This window comes from Felis catus, chromosome B1 (genome assembly GCF_018350175.1).
Source record: "Felis catus isolate Fca126 chromosome B1, F.catus_Fca126_mat1.0, whole genome shotgun sequence".
NCBI lineage: Eukaryota > Metazoa > Chordata > Mammalia > Carnivora > Felidae > Felis > Felis catus.
Genome location: NC_058371.1, coordinates 15,362,785 through 15,382,346, shown reverse-complemented (window position 1 = coordinate 15,382,346; position 19,562 = coordinate 15,362,785). Strand labels below are relative to the sequence as shown.

The 19,562-nt window shown below is 46.6% G+C and overlaps 1 protein-coding gene across 6 annotated transcripts in view; it reads left to right on the top strand.

Annotated features, from left to right (window-relative positions):
* IRF2 (interferon regulatory factor 2) overlaps positions 1 to 19,562 on the top strand; it is a 91,191-nt gene that overhangs the window by 45,917 nt on the left and 25,712 nt on the right. For 5 of the 6 annotated variants that reach the window (XM_006930565.5, XM_045055211.1, XM_011281380.4 and 2 more), the window contains 4 exons: positions 2,789 to 2,884; positions 11,589 to 11,688; positions 13,293 to 13,469; positions 13,792 to 13,838. In XM_006930565.5, coding sequence (XP_006930627.1) covers positions 2,798 to 2,884; positions 11,589 to 11,688; positions 13,293 to 13,469; positions 13,792 to 13,838 — 411 coding nt within the window. In that variant the 5' untranslated portion in view covers positions 2,789 to 2,797. Of the gene's footprint in view, positions 1 to 493; positions 1,096 to 2,788; positions 2,885 to 11,588; positions 11,689 to 13,292; positions 13,470 to 13,791; positions 13,839 to 19,562 lie in introns of those variants that run through there. The other variant, XM_019828251.3, reaches the window with a different exon arrangement.

Sequence of the window (19,562 nt, the reverse complement as noted above, 5' to 3'; positions counted from 1 at the left end):
AGGTGCAGAATGTGAATGAATAAGGGATGAACCACAACCTGAGACGCTAAGACCGGTGGAGGAGGTCTGCCTGCCTGAAGGACCAGGCTGTGCAGGAAGTCACAGAAGAGCAGGTGGCTGATAATTAAAAGTAAAAGGCAATCTAGAGCCTTGCTCCTTTGAGTCTGGTTCCAGGACCCAAGAGTTTATTAGAAAAATGGAACCACGGGTGCCTGGGTGGCTTAGTCAGTTAAGTGTCCGACTCTTGATCACGGCTCAGGTCACGATCTCACGGTTCATGAGTTTAAGTGCTGCGTCGGGCTCTGTGTGCTGACAGCACGGAGCCTGCTCGGGATTCTCTGTCTCCCTCTCTGTCTGCCCCTCCCCTGCTCATTCTCTCTCTCTCTCTCTCTCTCTCTCTCTCTCTCTCTCTCAGCATAAATAAATAAACTTAAAAAAAGAAACATAGACTCACAGGGCTCCATCTTCCAAATGAAGATTTGTGTGCACATTAAGGCTGGTGAACGCTGGTCTGGATTCTGTAATCCACTCTTACCTTTCCTGTTAACAAAATGGATCATGGCATTTATCTGCATCAGTCTCCAGTTTCCCCTTCAGTCTTGGGATGATGGCCACAGGCCCAGGCATGGTTTTCTAGGCCCCGCGGGACCAGCCTGTTTCTGGCACCCTCTCTCTTGCTGACTGCTTCCTGGTATCATTCTGTACCCAGGACTCTTCATTTGGTATGGAAATGTCTTCTTACCTGTTTCCTGTTCGGCTGGGAGTTCCTAGATGCTAGAGGATGTCTTACCTTTTCCTGTTCCTGGAGTATCGCTCTCAATAAATGTCTCTGAGTGGGTGGATGAATGAAAGCGAGTGGAGTGACTTCAGGGCCATTAAGAACCGCTGTGTCGGGAGCTCCTTTGGGCCTGTCCCTGAGGCTCCTGTTACGTGTCTCAAAGAGTGGCCCAGAGCCTCCACGGGAGCGGATGGGGGCCAATCTGCGATGGCAGCCCAGCCTGGCACACCTTTCGAGCTGGCCTGGATCTTGTTTGAACATCTCCTGCGTGGAAGGCAGCGTTCGGGCTTTGTAGGAATATAAAAGACCTATGAGAGGTAGAATTCCTCCTCTTAAAGAGCTTACGGGTTGGTCAGGGAGAGGGCGGGTGTGCAGTGGGAAAGTTTATAGTTAAGGTAAGAGTTGGGTAAGAATAAAGACAGCAGAGAGCCGCCCTAAAGCAATGTTTGATTCTCAAACGAGCAGCAGGGTAAGATCAGTGACTGTTGGGGAAGTCCAGGAGGGGAGGGATGTATTCAGGCTGGAGTGGTCCGGGGAGGCCCGTGGAGGAGGAGGGCAGAAGGGTCTTGGAGGCTGGGTCAGGATGGACAAGGCCGGGGAGGGAGGAGCAGAGAGCACGGTGTGTTGAGAGAGCAGAGCCCGAGGCATCTGCAACCGTGAGTGCATCCGAACTGGGAGAGATGTGCAAGGGAAATGCAGGTTCTAGAATGTAATTAGGCTCGAGAGGCCAAGGACGCGGTCCCACGTGGTTCACGTGGTGATGCTTGCACTCTGGCATGAGCTGGGGGAGGCACAGAGGAGAGAAGTCCTCAGCAAGCTGCAAGAGAGTGTAACTGAAACTTCGCCCATCTCAATGCAAATTCATCTCGGTAGAATTTTCAGAGCTCAGTTTTGGAGGAGGAAATGAGTAAAAGAAGGAAGATGCGACGAAGGGTTGAAAAGAGGATAATGTCCCACTGCCCGTGACGCTTTATAGAGTGGGGGCTTGAGTTGGCCTCCTCTTTGCTTTTGAATCCCATCTCAAATTTAGATTGGTGTGCAAACAGGATGAAGGAGTGGCAGGCAGTACTTTGTTAGTGATTCCACTCTGGATGTTTTAAGTGGGCAAGGGAAGAAAGAGTATCTAGAAAGGTATCTGGAAGGAGGGGAGAGAGGCCTTATGTGGGCTGGTAGAGGAACCGCGTTGAGACCATGCAGCTGTTTGCAGACGGAAGGGGAGGGTGGTCTCAGGGCAGGGGGGGTGGGGTGCCGTGCACACTTGTAAAGGAAGACCGATGAGGGAGGGGGCAAGAGAATGCATGAGTGAGCGCAGAGCTGAAGCCAGAGCCAGATGCTGCTGTGCCCTGGAAGCCGACAGGATATGTCCGAACGGGAGAGCTCGCTGGTGAAAGACCTTGGAGCCAAGTGAACTGATTCTTTTAGGCTTTAAAGTGCAAAGATCGGGGGTTCAAAGCATTTTGGCAGCCCGATTCCCAGAGGCAATGAATTGGTTCTAAGAACTCTTACCCACAACTGTTTTGCCCTGTCCATCCTGGGCTCTTAGAAGGATAATGCCCAGAGGTATTTGTAAGATACTGGTCCTCCCATTACTGGCCTGGTAATACACGGAATGCGTCTGCTATAAACACGGCCAGGTTGGGGCGGGGGTCTTAAGACCTTGCGTTAGGCCAGGTCACTCAGGGCTGTTCGGACCTTTGAGCCCGCAGAATTTCTGCCAGCTCAGGCGTCCTACGTCCCTGGAACCGTCTCCGCCAAGAGCAGGCCTGGCTCAAACCACTGACCCACTGAGCCGGCTCCGGCGGAGTAAGCGTGCCCAGGGTGGGCAGGCGGGCTCGATGCAGAGCCCCCAGTGCCCGCCCTAGCCCTCCAGTCCCCATGTACACATCAGCTGCGTGGTTTTGGGCAAAGGAGGGGGATCGTGGAGGGCGGTCAGGCAGGGGTCTAGAACTTTCTAGTGCAGACATGGCAGGCAGTGGCAGAATTGCCTAATAACTGTGCTTCTCTTTGCAGAAGGGTACCATGCCCGTGGAAAGGATGCGAATGCGCCCATGGCTGGAGGAACAGATAAATTCAAATACAATACCGGGGCTGAAGTGGCTTAACAAGGTAAGTGTGTTGGGTGCTTGTGTGTGTGTGAGAGAGAGAGACTGAGAGAGACAGAGAGAGACAGAGAGACAGAGAGAGAGGAGGAGGAGGAAGAGGAGGAGGAGGAGGGGGTCCTTACTAAAACCACATACATATAGACTGCCAGAAAGTAAAATTGTATTCCTTGTATTCAGAATCTGATGCTTGTTAATTACAAAACCAACCCACCCAAAATGATCTGTGTTTTTCTTTAATGATTCTTACCCTCTTCCTTCTCTGAATTTTTCTCTCGCTTCTCCTGGCTTTCTAGGATCAGAGGACGTGGAAATTCTTGGGTTTTACATTGGGAATGGGGCATATTGGCTTTCTTCTCAGTATTCTCTATGGAGAAGACTTTTGGTTTTGTCTTTAAAAACATCTCTTTCTTGGGGCGCCTGGGTGGCGCAGTCGGTTAAGCGTCCGACTTCAGCCAGGTCACGATCTCGCGGTCCGTGGGTTCGAGCCCCGCGTCGGGCTCTGGGCTGATGGCTCAGAGCCTGGAGCCTGTTTCCGATTCTGTGTCTCCCTCTCTCTCTGCCCCTCCCCCGTTCATGCTCTGTCTCTCTCTGTCCCAAAAATAAACAAAAACGTTGAAAAAAAAAAAAAATTTAAAAAAAAAAACATCTCTTTCTTTTTTTTTTTTAAGTTTATTTATTTATTGTTTGAGAGACAGAGACAGCATGAGTGGGGGAGGGGCAGAGAGAAAGGGCAAGAGAGAGAGAATCGCAAGCTGGCCCTGCACTGTCAGCACAGAGCCCGATGTGGGGCTCTGACCTACGAGACAGCAAGATCATGACCTGCACCGAAACCAAGAGTCAGACACTTAACCAGCTGAGTCACCCAAGTGCCCCTGTCTTTTCTTTTTATTGTGAAACACCGTGTGCCTACTTGTCCTAAAAAAGTAGTCTGTCGTTTACAACCCACACATACACATAAATACTCTCTGACTTTATCAACCCCAAACTCTCAGTCTAATTGATCCTACCTGTTGGGAGTGAATCAGGAAGAGAGCGGATGTCAAAATAAAGAACCCCTGAAAATATATAGTTACCAGCTAGAAAAGCATCTAACATATCACGCTGTCTTTCAGGGGGCCCAAGAGGGAAGTTTCTCTCCCCCTACCAGGAATATCTCAGTTCTTCTGAGTAAATTTCCTTTTTCTCTTCTGCCTCCCCACTCATTTTCATCTTAAGGACCCAATGAATAATTCAGCTGGTCAGGCCTCATCTTTTATCACATGGTTGAGTGCTTAGAGCCTGATTGTGGCCCTCTTCTCACAAGTGTGCAGGATACTACAGCCTGATTGTGTTGACTAAGATCACTCCTGGCTTCATCTTTGCTTTTCAGATAGCTGTCAAGCCTTATTTCTTTTTTCCTCATCCACTTTTTTGGTTCACTTATTTTAAATGTATTGGATTTGAGCGCATCGGTTTCAGTGGGTCCTTTCTGAAACAAGGTGGGGTAAAAAGTAAATAGAAATCACTTAAGTAAACCATATGTCCACTTCATGGGAGCTGTCGTGTATCTCAACGTCGCATGGCAAATAAAATGTTTTTCTAGGCTGGCCGTATCTCTAGCGTTTTAGATTTGTATCCTGGAGGGGTTTTGTAACTAGCCTGCTCCAAATAAATCAGGTTGGGCCTTGGCCTCCGTGGTCAGCAGGGGCACAAGTGGAATTATAAGGAGAGGGGAGTTGAAGAAATGTGGGGTACTCAATGATAATAGTAACAACAGCTACTCCTTTAAGCAAGATCCGTGCATGAGCTCATGTAATCCCCACAATGGGGTAGATACTGTTAGGTTTTCCATTTTACAGACCAGGAAGCCAAGGTGCAGAGTCATTAAGTAGGATTATATTAAAAACAATTTTTTTTAATGTTCATTCATCTTTGAGAGAGGCAGAGACAGAGACAGAGAGCTGGTAGTGGAGGCACAGAGAAAGAGGGAGACACAGAATCCAAAGCAGCCTCCAGGCTCTGAGCTGTCAGCACAGAGCCCGACGTAGGGCTCAGACTCACGAGCTGTGAGATCATGACCTGAGCGGAAGATGGAGGCTTACCCAATGGAACCACCCCGGCACCCTGGTAGGAGTACGTTTTAAAGAACAAGGTAACTTGGCTATATCGATTCAGAGTACGAAATTAACACAGAAGTTCCTGATTTCTGAAGAGAAGTACTTTCTTTTTTTTTTCCTCGTACAAAAATATATCCACCAGTTTGGCTGGCTTGATGCAGTAGCAAACTTCACATGTTATTGCGTCCCCTGTATGAGGAGGCACTTGATATGGTGCAGTGAACTGTCCTTTCAGTAGGGCTGAATTGTGCCCCCGCCCCCCTGCAAACCATATATCCACTTCCTTACCCCCGGAACCTGTGGACGTGTCCTTGCTGGGAGAAAGGGTCTTTGGGAAGAGTTAAAGATCTCAAGATGAGATCCAGCTGGGCCAATGCAGTGACAAGTGTCCATAGAAGAGGCGGAGAGGAGAAGACCCACACAGAGCAGAAGACGGAGTGAAGACAGAGGCAGAGATTGGAGAGATGGATCCACTAAGCCAAGGAGCGCCTGACCCCACCCGAAGCTGGACGTGTCAAGGGAGGACTGTCCTTACAGCCTCTGAAGGAGATGCGACCCTGCTGACCTCTTGGCTCTGGGTTTCCGGCCTCCAGCACGGTCCTGGGCTATACGCTGCCCCGTCTATGGCAGTTTGGGGACAGCCTGTGAGAAGGAAATCCACCCTCTTGGGACTGCTTCCTCGCTGGGACTCCACCGCGACACCTTTTCTTCCATCTACTTCGTCCGTGATTTTCCTGAGAGAGGACCGCAAAGGAAATGGATTCTTCTCTGTGCAGCGAACGCTCCACCCCTGTCAGGTGGCCCTCCCCGTTGAGCTCCGCTCAGCTGGCTCCTGGCTTGTGAGTTCTCTTCCCTGGCGGAGCGGGAAAGGAGACCCCTCGGCCGCCTCGTCTGGCCCCCCTGCTGGCCCTCCGCCTGAGCGGGCCGTGGCTGCCGCAGTGAGGCCTCTGAGGCACAGGAGGCCGCGTGCGCCCTGGGGACCGGTCATACGGGCCGCCCACCGGCCTGGGCAGAGCGTCTGCAAGGTTGTCTGTGTGCTCAGGCAGGGCTGTCACCGGCACTGTGCACCTCGGGTGGCATCAGGACCTTTTCTCTCCGTACCTCCACCTCCTCGGGGCATCTTTATCTAGGTTTCTGCTAACTGAGGCTTTGGCATTCGTCTGCCCAGCTAAATATTTGAGACCTTGCTGTTCTTTCCTTCTCCTTCACAAGCATTCTGCCTGAAATTCCTGCTTGCGTTCTGTGGCTTGAGGTCGTCGTAAAATCTCTTCTCCTGCTGAAGACTGGTGGGGACTCTTAGAAAACGGCCCTGTCCGTGGGGCTCTGTTACTCACTTAGGCCTTACCTGCGTTGTTCAGAATGTGTTGGCGTTGATGGGGGCGTACTCCATGCTGGAAGGCCCTGGAGGGCAGGCCAGGGAGGTCTCGGTTGTTACTGCTCACTGGCTGGGTGCTGGGCCTCCCTCCCGCCCGTTACTTTTGTTTGATATTTGTGTAGAAAGAGGAGGGGGAGGGGCAGAGGAAAAGAGAGAATCTTAAGTAGGCTCCATAGTCAGCATGGAGCCCTCTGGGGGGCTCGATCCCACAACCCTGGGATCATGACCTAAGCCGAAATTAAGAGTGGGACACTCAACGGACTGAGCCACCCAGGCACCCCAGGGCCCGTCACTTTTTATTAGGAGCATTTGCACACATACACAGTAGGTTTAAATGGTATAATGGCTAGAGAGAAGAGTGTAGCAAAATCCCGCAAAATCCCGTGTAGTTTTAAAACTCGCCTCTAGATGTAACCATTATTAACATTTGTTAAAAATGTTTTATTTATTTTTGAGAGAGCGAGCGTGAGCGGGGAGGGCAGAGAGAGAGGGGGAGGCAGAAGATCGAAGCAGGCTGCACGCTGACAGCTGGCTGATAGCAACCTGATGTGGGGCTCAAACTCACGAACCGCGAGATCATGACCTGAGCCGAAGTCAGGCTCTCAACCAACTGAGCCATCCAGATGCCCCAACAATTGTTAACATTTAAAAAATTGGTGTGTGTGTGGTATTTGAAAGCAACTCCCTGACAGCATACATGTATAAGACTTAAAACCATTTTCTATATGTTCACCATACCATTATCAATTGTATAAGCATAAATAAATCATAATTAATCGTAATTTTTTAACATCATCACTGCACCGTCCATATCCGAAATGCCTCGACTATTCCCAAAATGTGTTTCTACAGTTGACTTGTTCAGTCAGAATCCAGAGAAGGCTCACAGGTTGTGTTTGGTTGGTCTGAGTCGAAGTGTCTCCTGATTGTCATGATAATGAACGGTAGCTCCTCCTTTTTTTCCCTTTTTGCCATTGACTTGTGGAAGAGACCAGGTCATTTCTGGATAGGTCCAAACGCTTGTTTGTGGTTTCTCTGGGCCATTTTTTGAGGAGGGAAGGAGGCAGCCACATCCAGGCTCGTTGTTTGCTTTGTAGCTCTGATTGATTCCCACTCTGGTTCTTGGAGTTCTCATTTCATGTGGGAGACCTACCTGGGCCCCGGGGCCAAGGCCACTCTCCAAGCGTACGGTGTCCCTAGGTAGTTTCAGACCTTATCCTTTCATTCATAAGCAGGCTTGTGTTTATATAAATATCAGTCCACCTCAGATCAAGGTAAGGAGTCCAAACAAAAATAGCAGAGTAGATTGGAACATCTTATAGACAGTGGAGGAGAGAAGAAGCAGAGAAAGTTAAATGAGCTAGTTTCCACTTGGGGCCAAGGTATGTTTGTTCTGCATTACTCAAGATAATCTTAAATGTTCTTCTCAGTTCAAGCAGTGCTTCTCTCTCTTGCCCTCAGGTAGGTAGGCAGAGTCCTCTCTCTGTATAAGCACTGGTAGAGTCTGTAACATGCCATCCTTCCATACATGGTAGGCACATCCTATGTAGATGGGACACTCAGGGTTCTCATAGCAAGTACTGATGTCCCAGAGTCTACACAGACATGGAGCAATGTCATTATCAAACCTTTGGGACATAAAGATCTATGACCAGAATGTTTACTCGTCAGAATCTCTTCCAGTGCGTTACATTTTTTTTTAATGTTTTTATTTTTGAGAAAGAGAGAGAGCGAGTATGAGTGGGAGAGGGGCAGAGAGAGAGGGAGACACAGAATCCAAAGCAGGCTCCAGGTTCTGAGATGTCAGCACAGAGCCCAACGTGGGGCTCAAACTCACAAGCCACGAGATCATGATCTGAGGCGAAGTCGGGTGCTCAACTGACTGAGCCACCCAGGTGCCCCCAGAATCTCTTCCAGTTTTAAAATGAGTCTCCCCTTCTTTATCTTTTAACATAGTCTTAAAAAAAAAAGATATATGTGTTATGTTTGTTAGTTGTTTATTTTTTGCAACAGGAAAAAGTAGTTAAAAGTAACATGTAGTTTTTTGGGGATACCTGGGTGGCTTAGCTGGGTAAGAGTCCAACTCTTGATCTCAACTCAGGTCATGATCTCATGGTTTGTGAGATCAAGCTCCTCGTTGGGCTCTGTGCTGACAGCATAGAGCCTGCTTAGGATTCTCTCTCCCTTTCTCTCTGCCCCTCCTCCACTCACACTCTATCTCAAAGTAAATAAATACACTTTAAAAAAGTTACATGTATTTTTTTTTAATTTACCACTTTAACCATTTTAAAATGTACAATTCAGTGGCATTAAGTATACTCACAGTGTTACACAACCATCGCCACTACAACTCCAGAATTTTCATCACCCCAAGAGGACGACACTATGCCCGTTAAGCAGTCACTTTCTTTTTTTTTTTTTTTTGTTTTAAAAAAATTTTTTTTTCAGCATTTATTTATTTTTGGGACAGAGAGAGACAGAGCATGAACGGGGGAGGGGCAGAGAGAGAGGGAGACACAGAATCAGAAACAGGCTCCAGGCTCTGAGCCATCAGCCCAGAGCCCGACGCGGGGCTCGAACTCACGGACCACGAGAACGTGACCTGGCTGAAGTCGGACGCTTAACCGACTGCGCCACCCAGGCGCCCCAAGCAGTCACTTTCCATTGCAAGGCACTGCAAATCCTTTCCTTGTGCAAGGCATCAACTAGTCTGCTTTCTGTCTCTTTGGATTCACCTTTTCTAGTCATTTCATATAAATGGAGCCATTCAATAGGCGGCCTTTTGTAGAAGGCTTCTTTCACTTAGTGTAATGTTCAAGGTTCATTCATGTTGTAGCTTGTGTCAATAGTACATTCCTTTTTGTGGCTGAATAATATTCCATTTAATGCATGTACAATATTTTCTTTATCCATTCATCAGTTGATGGACATTTGGCTGTTGTGAGTAGCACTGTTTTGAACATTCATGTATAAATATTTGTTTGAACACTGGTTTGTGATTTTTTTGAGTGAAATTACTGGGTCATGTGAGAACTCTGTGTTTAACTTTTTGAGGACTAGCCAAACTGATTTCTACTGTGTCTACCCTATTTGACATTCCCACCAGCAATGTGTGAGGGTTCCAGTTTCTCCACATCCTTACCAATAACTTACTACTTGTTTTTTGATTTTATCTAGCCATCCTGGGGTAGGAAATGGTATCTCATTGTTGTTTTGATTTGCATTGGCCTAATGATTGGTGATGCTAGGGGTCTTTATGTGCTTATTGGCCATGTTATTTATCTGCTTTCAACAAAGGTCCGTTCAGACTCTTTGCCTATTAAAGAGGATCTAGGGATCCATGGTGGATAATTGCTAGGTTTAGTCATTATGTTTGTGGTTTTGTGATTTGGGCATAATTTCTGTGGTACTAGGTTTGGTAGGGTGTGTGTGTGTGTGTGTGTGTGTGTGTGTGTGCGCGCGTGCACCTGCATGGACACAAATGCTTGAGAAGATCTATATACCAGAATCCTTTGTGCTTAATGAGATAGATTTCAGCTTGGGTGACTGACCTCCAGAACTCCTTGGACCTACAGAAAGGTGCAACAGCAAATTCCATGAAGGGTTTAGGTCTTTAAGCATAACCCTTTGGATCCTGGTTGTTCTCTTGAGGAGAAGTTGTTTCACTGAAATAAATGTCTTTTCCTTTTTTTTTTCCATTTTCATGTGAACATCAAAAATGACATTAAAATGATTTTGCCCTCTGGTTTTCATCTACATTAAAAAATAAAATTTCACTCAGACCTTTGCTCATCACTGCCCTTTGGAGACAGCTAACCTGAAACCATGCAATCTCGGTGGATGATACAGAATGAACAAGGAGGGGTTTATGAAAAGCCTCTGACTTTCAGTTCTTTTTAATTTTAACAGGTTTTGGGGAACTCTCAAATGTTCTGAAATATTTTTAGTTCAGCCTTTGTGATTGGCTCTATAGAGAGGCACTGAGTCCCTTTTGGGTCAGTTGGGACCCTTTCTGTCTTTCGTCGTATGAAACCAAGGTGGTGGAAAATCCCTACTGACATCTTCTCCCCTTCCCCAGTGTATTGTGCAAGGATCTCCATACCTAGAAACTACCAGAACTACCTTTAGGGCTTCAAAAAATATAGTTTTCCTGGGCTTCGTTTGCACAGAATCCAAGACAACAGATGCGTCATAGGATTGGAAATCTGAATCTGACCACTGGGAGACAATGTGTGATGTGATTAAGTGATTGTGGGATCACGTGACGTGGTTTTGAATTCAGACACTACAGTAATTTCCTTGGCTATAGAATGTAATTCTGTTGCTCAGTTTCCTCAACTGTGAAAGAGAAATAATAACATGTGGAGCTCCGTAGGTTCTCACAGAGAACAAAACTGAGACCATGGGAACACGTGGACAGTCAGATGTAAAGTGCCAGGGGAACACAATAATTGCTGGTCCTGTCCAGTCACGGGCATGGCTTTGTTTCCAAAGCTCTGGTTTCTAATCCTGTGTTTGCCAGGGTTGATTCCAGCTATTCTGAGTTGCCTCTCGGGCTGTAAGAGAGGTGGAAGGGGTCTACTGTGAGAATTGCACTGAGAGACTTCTCCAGAAAAGTAGTATCATCTCTGCACACTCAATACGTCTTTGTTTGTACATCTTGATGTTCCGTGCAGGGCAGTAGACACTTAGGGGTTAGGACATTAGACCACATCTTCGATTTCTGTTGGCTACACGAGTAGATTGAGGTAGTTAGTCTCTGTGCCGGTGACCCCAGATAACCCCGATTTCCCTTTTAGCAGCACAAATGGGTGTCATTTTGGAAAGTTGCCTACTTTTTAATTTGCCTAAGGCAACCAGAGTTCCTCTTTGGCAAATGATGGAAACCAATGGTAATAATAAGCATTAGAAGTTGCAGTCAGTGACCAGTTATATGTGGTCCTTTAAGGAAAAATGACGCAGGTAACAGAACGCATTGGCATATCCCCAGATCATCACATTGACCTTGGAGTACATTCCTATGCTGCCAGACTCCACATGACTCTGAATCTTTCCCGAATAGGCCATCAAGATTTGGGGCCTAGTGGGGAGGTGCGTTTACTAGTGGATTTTACTGCAGACATTTAGCAAACCCAGTGACACTTAGTAGAGAATCTTACTAGCCAGGACTTACAAACCTCCCGCAAAGGTGGCCTGAACCCCGTGGTTGCAGTTGCTTTTTTGCTTTTGTTTTTCAGGAAAAGAAGATTTTCCAGATCCCTTGGATGCATGCAGCTAGACATGGGTGGGATGTGGAAAAAGATGCACCACTCTTTAGAAACTGGGCCATCCACACAGGTAGCAAACGCCCCGCATCATCTCTAGAGGCAGACGCTGTTGTCGGTTGTTGCTTACATGTCTTCTTTTTCTTTCTTTCTTTCTTTCTTTCTTTCTTTCTTTCTTTCTTTCTTTCTTTCTTAATGTTTATTTATTCTCGAGAGAGAGACAGACAGAGACAGAGTATGTGTGGGGGAGGGTCAGAGAGAGAGGGAGACACAGAATCTGAAGCAGGCTCCAGGCTCCCGGCTGTCAGCACAGAGCCTGACGCAGGGCTCGAACTCCCAAACTGTGAGGTCATGACCTGAGCCAGAGTCGGACACTTAACCGACTGAGCCACCCAGGCACCCTGTTTTTTTTAAATTGAGGTATAGATTGACAAATAAAATTGTGAGATATTTAAGACGTACAATGTGATGATTTGATGTATGCACCGTGAGAGGATTTCCCCCCATCAAATTAATGAACCCACCCGTCACTTCTCATATTTACCTTTAATTTTTGTGTTTGGTGAGAACATTGACATTCTATTCTCTTAGCAAATCTTGATTTTACAGTAATACAGTGTTAACCATCGTTTTGTGTTTTTTTCTCACTGCACATATATGGCTTATGGCTTCGTGAAGATAGCTCTGAAAAGCTGGTGACGTGTCCCCAGGCACATCCAGGACACGTGGGGTACACACTTCATCATTCAGAAGTGATGCTGTGCCCGTGCTGGGGAAACTTAGTCCTTAAATTTCCTATAAATGTGGGATTCTGACTATGGCGCACTAGGTGTGCACCAGGGGAATATAGAACTTATTTGTTCTGGCAGGTAAGCGAGAAAGAGCGAGGAAAGGGCATAGAGAGAGAGAGGGAGGGAGGGAGGGAGAGAGAGAATGCCAAGCAGACTCCATGCTTTCAGAACAGAGCCCGACGCGGGGCTCAGTCCCATGAACCGTGAGATCGTGACCTGGGCCAAAATCAAGAGTTGGACATTTTATAACAAAATTTCAGTAGGGAGCTATTTACAGGAATCGGCGTTCTGATTAATATTTGAGTCAGATGAAAAAGAGACACTCCAGTTATCTGGGTTTGTTGGCCTCCTGGCCTTCCAGCCTTCTCTGTTATGTACCTTGATTCTCCTTTGTTCTACCGTTATGAGGGTTTTCTCAAGCTGTTTGGTAGAGCCAGAGTGACCAGTTTGTCCCAGTTTTCCCAGAACTGTCCAGATTTTAAAACAAAAATTCTCACATCCCAGGAATTCAGTCCCAGTCCCAGGCAAACCAGGATGGTTGGCCGCTGTAAGTAGAGCCTGGAATTAAAAGGGTTCTCTGCACTACCTAGCCAGCATTCTTGTGTTTCCGGGCATTTTTACTCTATATTTTCCCCCTCTTTTTCTTTTTTTTAATAATTTTTTTTAATATTTATTTTTGAGAGGGGTGGGGAGGGCAGAGAGACAGAGACAGAATCCTTAGCAGGCTCCAGGCTCTGAGCTGTCCGCACAGAACCCGACGCGGGGCTCGAACTCACAAACCATGAGATCATGACCTGAGATGAAGTTGGGCGCTCAGCCGACTGAGTCACCCAGGCACCCCTTCCCCTCTTTTTCTTAACCTTCATTCTTTTGGCTCTTTTGTTAGGAAAGCATCAACCAGGAGTAGATAAACCTGATCCAAAAACATGGAAGGCGAATTTTCGATGTGCCATGAACTCCTTGCCTGACATTGAAGAAGTCAAAGATAAAAGTATAAAGAAAGGAAACAATGCCTTCAGAGTATACCGGATGTTGCCGTTATCTGAAAGACCTTCTAAGAAAGGTAGATAAAGAAATTTACTGATGAAAACCGTGATCACTGAGTATATATTGTAGTACCCTTGTGATTTCGTTATTTCCACATCTGTAGTCACTCCAAGGATGGAACAGTAGTTCACACTGTGGATGATGGTCCTGCCTTTACCTGGCTGGGGAAAGTGACTGTCCGGTCACCAAAGACAGTCAAAGAAACATTTGGAATTTTGACCACGTATAGATTAAAACATGTACAGGTTCAGTGAGAGTTTCAGAAAGAATTGAGGGGAAATGTCTTCTCTGTACGTTCTTCACGAGTTAATTCAAAACTATTCTATTTGTTGCCACAGGAAAGAAACCAAAGACAGAAAAAGAAGACAGAGTGAAGCACATCAAGGTAATCTTTGGTTGTTCAGAGAGAAAGCCAAAGTTGTGACCGTATTAATGATTCCTCTTCTGTCTCATGAAAACAAGTCATGGGATCTCTGTGAAGTATTTAACCTTTCTTCTTTGGCTGTCGTGTTTTATGTGCTTTTCATGTATCCTCTTTGGCATGTCCCCTCGTGTAGGCTCCAGCACGCATATCCCCTGCTTAATGCAATTCCACTGAGCAGTTTATGAATGAAGTCACAAATTCACACTGAGCTGGACTCCAGCCTCCATCTGGTCCCCAAGACTGTTGCCAGCTGGTCACTTAGTTTCAGCTGGGCTCCAGCAACCAGCTACTATCTGATCACATGAAGCATATTTTTAGGCTATTAAATATATGTAATGTATATTAAGTATTATACACTTATATTAAAATGTAGCATCTATACGTTATGTGTATATTCCATGACAGGCCGTTAGGTTGGGGGCACAGTGGCCCGTTGGAACACCCTGTTAGTGTGGTTCTCAGGAGATTCTTTCTGCAACCGCCCCTGGCCCAGAACTACTTCTCAGGACTCCCAGGGGTTTTCCATAGGGGTGTGTTTGTGTGTGTGAGCTTTTCAGTAGGCTGTGTAGTCTGGAATCCCCTGTGGCCTGAGGATCTTTGTGCCTAGATTGCGTAGCCCTTGTTAAATAGCCAGAGAAGAGCCAGATGTCCCCGGAAAATGGAGGATGAGTTTCAGTGGACAAGCAAAGAGCAGGCACTACATTCCCAGGCCTATAGACCATCGAAGAGAAGATTGTCTTAGGGTTCACTGCACTCCGTTTGCAGGTAGAGAAACTGAGGCTAGAGGGAGTAGAGTGATGTGGGCCCAAAGGCTGTGTAGGTCATGTGGCCAAAGTCACATGGTCATTTAGAACTGACCTTAAAGGTGATGCCAAGTATTCTGATTCCTAACCCAGAATCACTGTCAAAGAAAAAATCCAGAGTGTCCAGACAGCACGATGTTTGAAAGCAAGCCAGTTAGTAAAATAGAAAGAAAAAAAAAAACAACAAGACTATTTACTTCTGATATAAAGTTAATCTTGTGAAGGTAGATGGACTTTGAGGGGAAGCTGAGATAAACTGTTAAAGTGTTGGACATACTCACCTTCCATTCACAGCGGAAAACAAACATTTTAGGCAGTGTATTTTAGGCAACCTCCAGTTTCACTCTAAATATTTTTACCTTCCGACTTATTTTGAATAGAGTGGTACTAAGACCTAATTTTGTTTTAACTTAAAAAAATTTTTTTTAAACATTTAATTCATTTTTTGAGAGACGGACAGAGCATGAGCAGGGGAGGGGCAGAGAGCAAGGTAGACGCAGAATCCGAAGCAGGCTCCAGGCTCTGAGAGGTCGGCACAGAGCCTGATACGGGGCTTGAACTCACGGACCGCAAGATCATGACCTGAGCCGAAGTTGGAAGCTTAACTGACTGAACCACCCAGGTGCCCCAGTTTTAACTATGTATTGTAGAAAATGTTTATGCACACAGGAAGGAGACAACTGAGTAAAATTTACTCTGCAACCATCACCCTAATTTCCACATTAATCAGCTCATGGCCCTTTAATTTCAGTCATGGCCCCATTGCTTTCCCCCCCATCCCATATGAAATTGCAGATTTCAGGCAACCATTTTTTTAAAGGTTTATTTTTGAAAGAGAGAGTGCAAGTGGGGGAGGGACAGAGAGAAAGGGGGACAGAGGATCCAGAGTGGGCTCCGTGCTGACAGCAGTGAACCTGATATGTAGCTCGAACTCATGAACGGTGAGATCACGACCTGAGCTAAAGTCGGATGCTCAACCGACTGAGCCACCCGGGTGCCCCATAGATAGCCATTTTTGATTCCCAAAAACCATTTTATATGGTTCAGCTCGCTATTCTGAAGCAAAATCCACATCATATCATTTTCCCCCCATAACTATTTCAGGGTATACTTTCCAAATATGGGCACTCTTTAAAAATTGTTATCAACACAGTATCATTATTGCATCAAATAATGATGCAATATTATTGCATCAAATATCTGGTGAGTGTTCAGATTCCCAGTTGTTTCGTAAATGATGTAATTTTTGTACAGTCTGTTTGCTTGAATTAGAATCCGTATACAGTTCACACACTGTGGTTGGCGGGTATGTCTTACAAGTGTTTTTTAACATATAGATCTTCCTTAACATCACTTTAAAAAAATTTATTTTTCCTTCCAGTTGAAAAAAACCTAGTCATTAGTTTTAAGTTTCCCGGAGTTTGGATTTTTTTTTTTTTTTAGGGCCTACATTTTAATTAATGTTGTTGAGTCAGAAAAGTTGAACTTCCCCACAAATATGTGAGTTTGAAGAATTTGCTACAATCTTAGGTATGACTGTCGTATCTTCACTGTTTTCGTAGCATCAAGCTCAGTGCCTGGTAGGGAACAGATAATACGTATTTGATCACTAAATAGATGCACAAATAAATGTAAGGTGTGAGGTGGGAGCGGGGGGGTTTACATTGCAACGCAGGTTTAATTTCATAATCTCTGTTAATAGACAATAAGAAGGGAGTAACAGATGTTCACTTTCAATAAACCTTGCTCAAACATACCTACCATACTCCATCGAAAAACAGACGCCAGCGATTATATGATACGCCATTATCTTAGGTATGTCCAAGCAAGAAAAACTGCTTGCAGTGAAACCATGGCCCACAACTGATTACCAGGCAATCCTATTTTAGGGCTGTGGAGATGCGCTTCTTAGAATTGATGACCCTTGCTGTTCTCATCAGAGAAGACGTCTTCAGTCACGTCAGCAATGGCGGTATCTTCCATATGGCCGCTCAGTTGTGGAAGGGACGGCCCCGGGCGAGGTGTGGCCATAGTGGTCCAGGGGAGCGAGAAAGAGTTTTCCTCTTACGTGCAGCTGCGTAGGTGAGGTTCTATCCCAGCCAAGTGCATATTGCGCAATCTTCCACTGATGACGGTATGGCTAATACCTGGGACTTGTCCCTCAGACAGACCTTGTTCCTTCGGCAGAAGGCAGGCGATTCATCAGCCGTAAGCACAGCCTACCTTTTGAACTTAAATCTGCTTGCGCCTGTCCCACAGTGTAGCAGCAGAGTATAGATAAGGCTAGTAACCTTCCCAAGTTCTGTGGCTCATGACTGCCAAAGCCAGTGTGTTTCCTGAAACGTTTGTGTAGATTGTTTCTGAAGTTAACTCTCCAGGTTGCCTGGAATCGTACAGTTCAAGGGCTTTATCCTTACTGAGCTGTTAATACGTTACTTTTGTCACAGTGCCTGAGCTCTGAGTTAATGTGTCCTGTGCAGTGTGCACCTGGGTAGGCCAGATAGGTTTCTTGCACAGAGAAAGTTTGCCTTGTGTCTAGTAACCAGGTAGGAGAATTTGCTATTGAGACAGGCTCCTTCCGGTCTTCATTGAGTTCAAGTTGAGGTCTTAACTAGCAAATGATGTTTCGAACGTGTGGGCTAAGTGTCAGCATTTTTCTTGGGTAGGTCAGGCAGTTTCTGTCCTTGCTCTGTGTTCCCTCAGCCAGGAGCTTCCCTGAGACTGGGAAACTGAGGCCCATCGGCTACGCAGTAGGTGCAGAAACTCTGCCTCGATGTTCCTCAATGTTCTCTTTGTGAATATGTATGCTCTGAGCTCAGTGGACCATGTTTTACTGGAACCAGGCCTTGCCTGAGTGGAGGTAACCATCTAAGGAAGTAAGACTGAGACACACAGTAGTGAGCAATACTGTGTTGTGCATCCTCAGTGCGTATATGCGTTTCAAAAACATCACAAGGCCAAGATCAATAAGGAGAGAAGTGGATAAACAGAGGGGTGGTAACTGACATTTTAGAGCCAGGTTCTACCAAGTTCTGAGCTCTAGTTATTATGTCATTGGGCTCTCCCTGTGATGGGCAGGTTATGAGGAAATGGAAGCACAGGGGGGTGAGTAATTTCCCTAAGGTAGCTCGGCTTTTGAAACTGGGATTTGAATCCGGGTCACTCTAGCTTTGGAACCCACACTCTTTCACCACACCTGGTGCCTCTTGGCCTTTCAGAAGCTGTGGGACCCGAGCCAGGCTTTGGGGCAGGGATCAAATAAAATGGTCGTCAATCCCTGGCACCAGGAGCATCAAATGAAGGCCGGGAAGTCAGAGTTGCTGTTTGGTCTTCCCTGGATGAGTCAGGAAACTGGCTTAATTAGAGCAGGAGTCTGTGTGAGGCAACAGTGGGAAACAAAGACTGTGGGTGAGGAGGATTAGAAATTAATACTTCCTGCCTCACTGGATTGTTTGCAGATGAAACAGACATGCTTTGAAACTGTAAAGTGCTTCCAGATCAAAGCATTGGTGCTATGATGGGAACTATATTTGAGGAGGTTCCTCTAAAGCCACTTGGTCAAGACCAGGCCTGGTCTGTATTAGTTCTGACTGCAGACCTCTGGGTAGAAGTTACAGAAAAGCAGGTATTTGGTTTTTATTAAAAACATTTTTTCTAATGTTTATTTATTTTGAGAGACACAGCGCAAGTGAGGGAGGGGCAGAGAGAGGAGATGCAGACTCCGAAGCAGGCTCCAGGCTCTGAGCTGTCAGCACAGAGCCCGACGCGGGGCTCGAACTCACGAACCGCGAGATCACGAGCTGAGCTGAAGTCAGACACTTTAACTGACTGAGCCACCCAGGTGCCCCTGTTTTTAGCCAGGTGCCTCCTCCCACTCTTGATAGCTCTCGAGGGTACCGCTCAGAGCACAGTGCCAAGGCCGGGGGGTTGAATAACCTCTCTGGATGATGTTGTGCAACAAGGCATGGTTGAACTCCTGGGGTAAGATCAGAGCACGATGGAGTTGATATTTGGGAGTAGGAAGGAACGGAGGAGAGGAGACCACACTGGGCAAGTGTAGATGAAGGTGGTGGCAGTTGGAACGGAGAGGAGGAGAGTTTGGACGGGAGGTAGAGGGTGAAGACAGGAGTGGATCAAAGAGGAGACCCTGAGTCCAGACCCTGAGTCCAGTCCTGTCTGTCTTCCCTTATTAAGACAAGGGAATGTTGGGAGTGGAGCATGTTTTGTGGAGAAGAGGGTGAGTTTAACTTGGGACGCGTTGAATTTGAGATGACAGAGACCCCTCTGCAGCCAGTGTCAGGTGGAAAAGTCGGATCTAGCAGGCCCCAGAGCTCAGGTAAGCGTGGGAGCGCAGGAGTGTGGTCATGTACTCAAGAATGACACTGGAGGCCTTGACAACAGATGTCTTCTCCAAGGAGGAGCTGTATGAGATGAAAGCAGAAACCCAAGGACAAGACGAAGAGAAAAGGGAGCCAAGGAGAGAAGTCAAAGGGAGGTTGCAGTGAGAGTAGGAAGAGAATGAAATTCTAGGGAAGTTCTAGTTCTAGGGAAGGAAGGAAGGTGTCGTAGGACTGCGCGGAAGGCGTCAACCTGTTTATTAGAGTTCCTGCTCTTAGCGGCTTCATGGTGTGGAGTGTGGAGTCCCGTGGGCATTTATGGAGCCCAGCCACCAACCTGAAATTTTAGTTAGTAGAGAGATCCAGAGATGTCCTTCAATGTGGCGTCAAGGAGACAGGCTTTGCACAGATGAATTCGGGCATTTCTGGCAGTAGAGGGCTGGATTGCCCATGGAAATGGTCATACGGCCATTGTATTTGGCCTCGAGGAGAGGGATGTCTGGACAAGGGGCTGTGGCACAGGAATGAGATGGAACTGGCTTGGA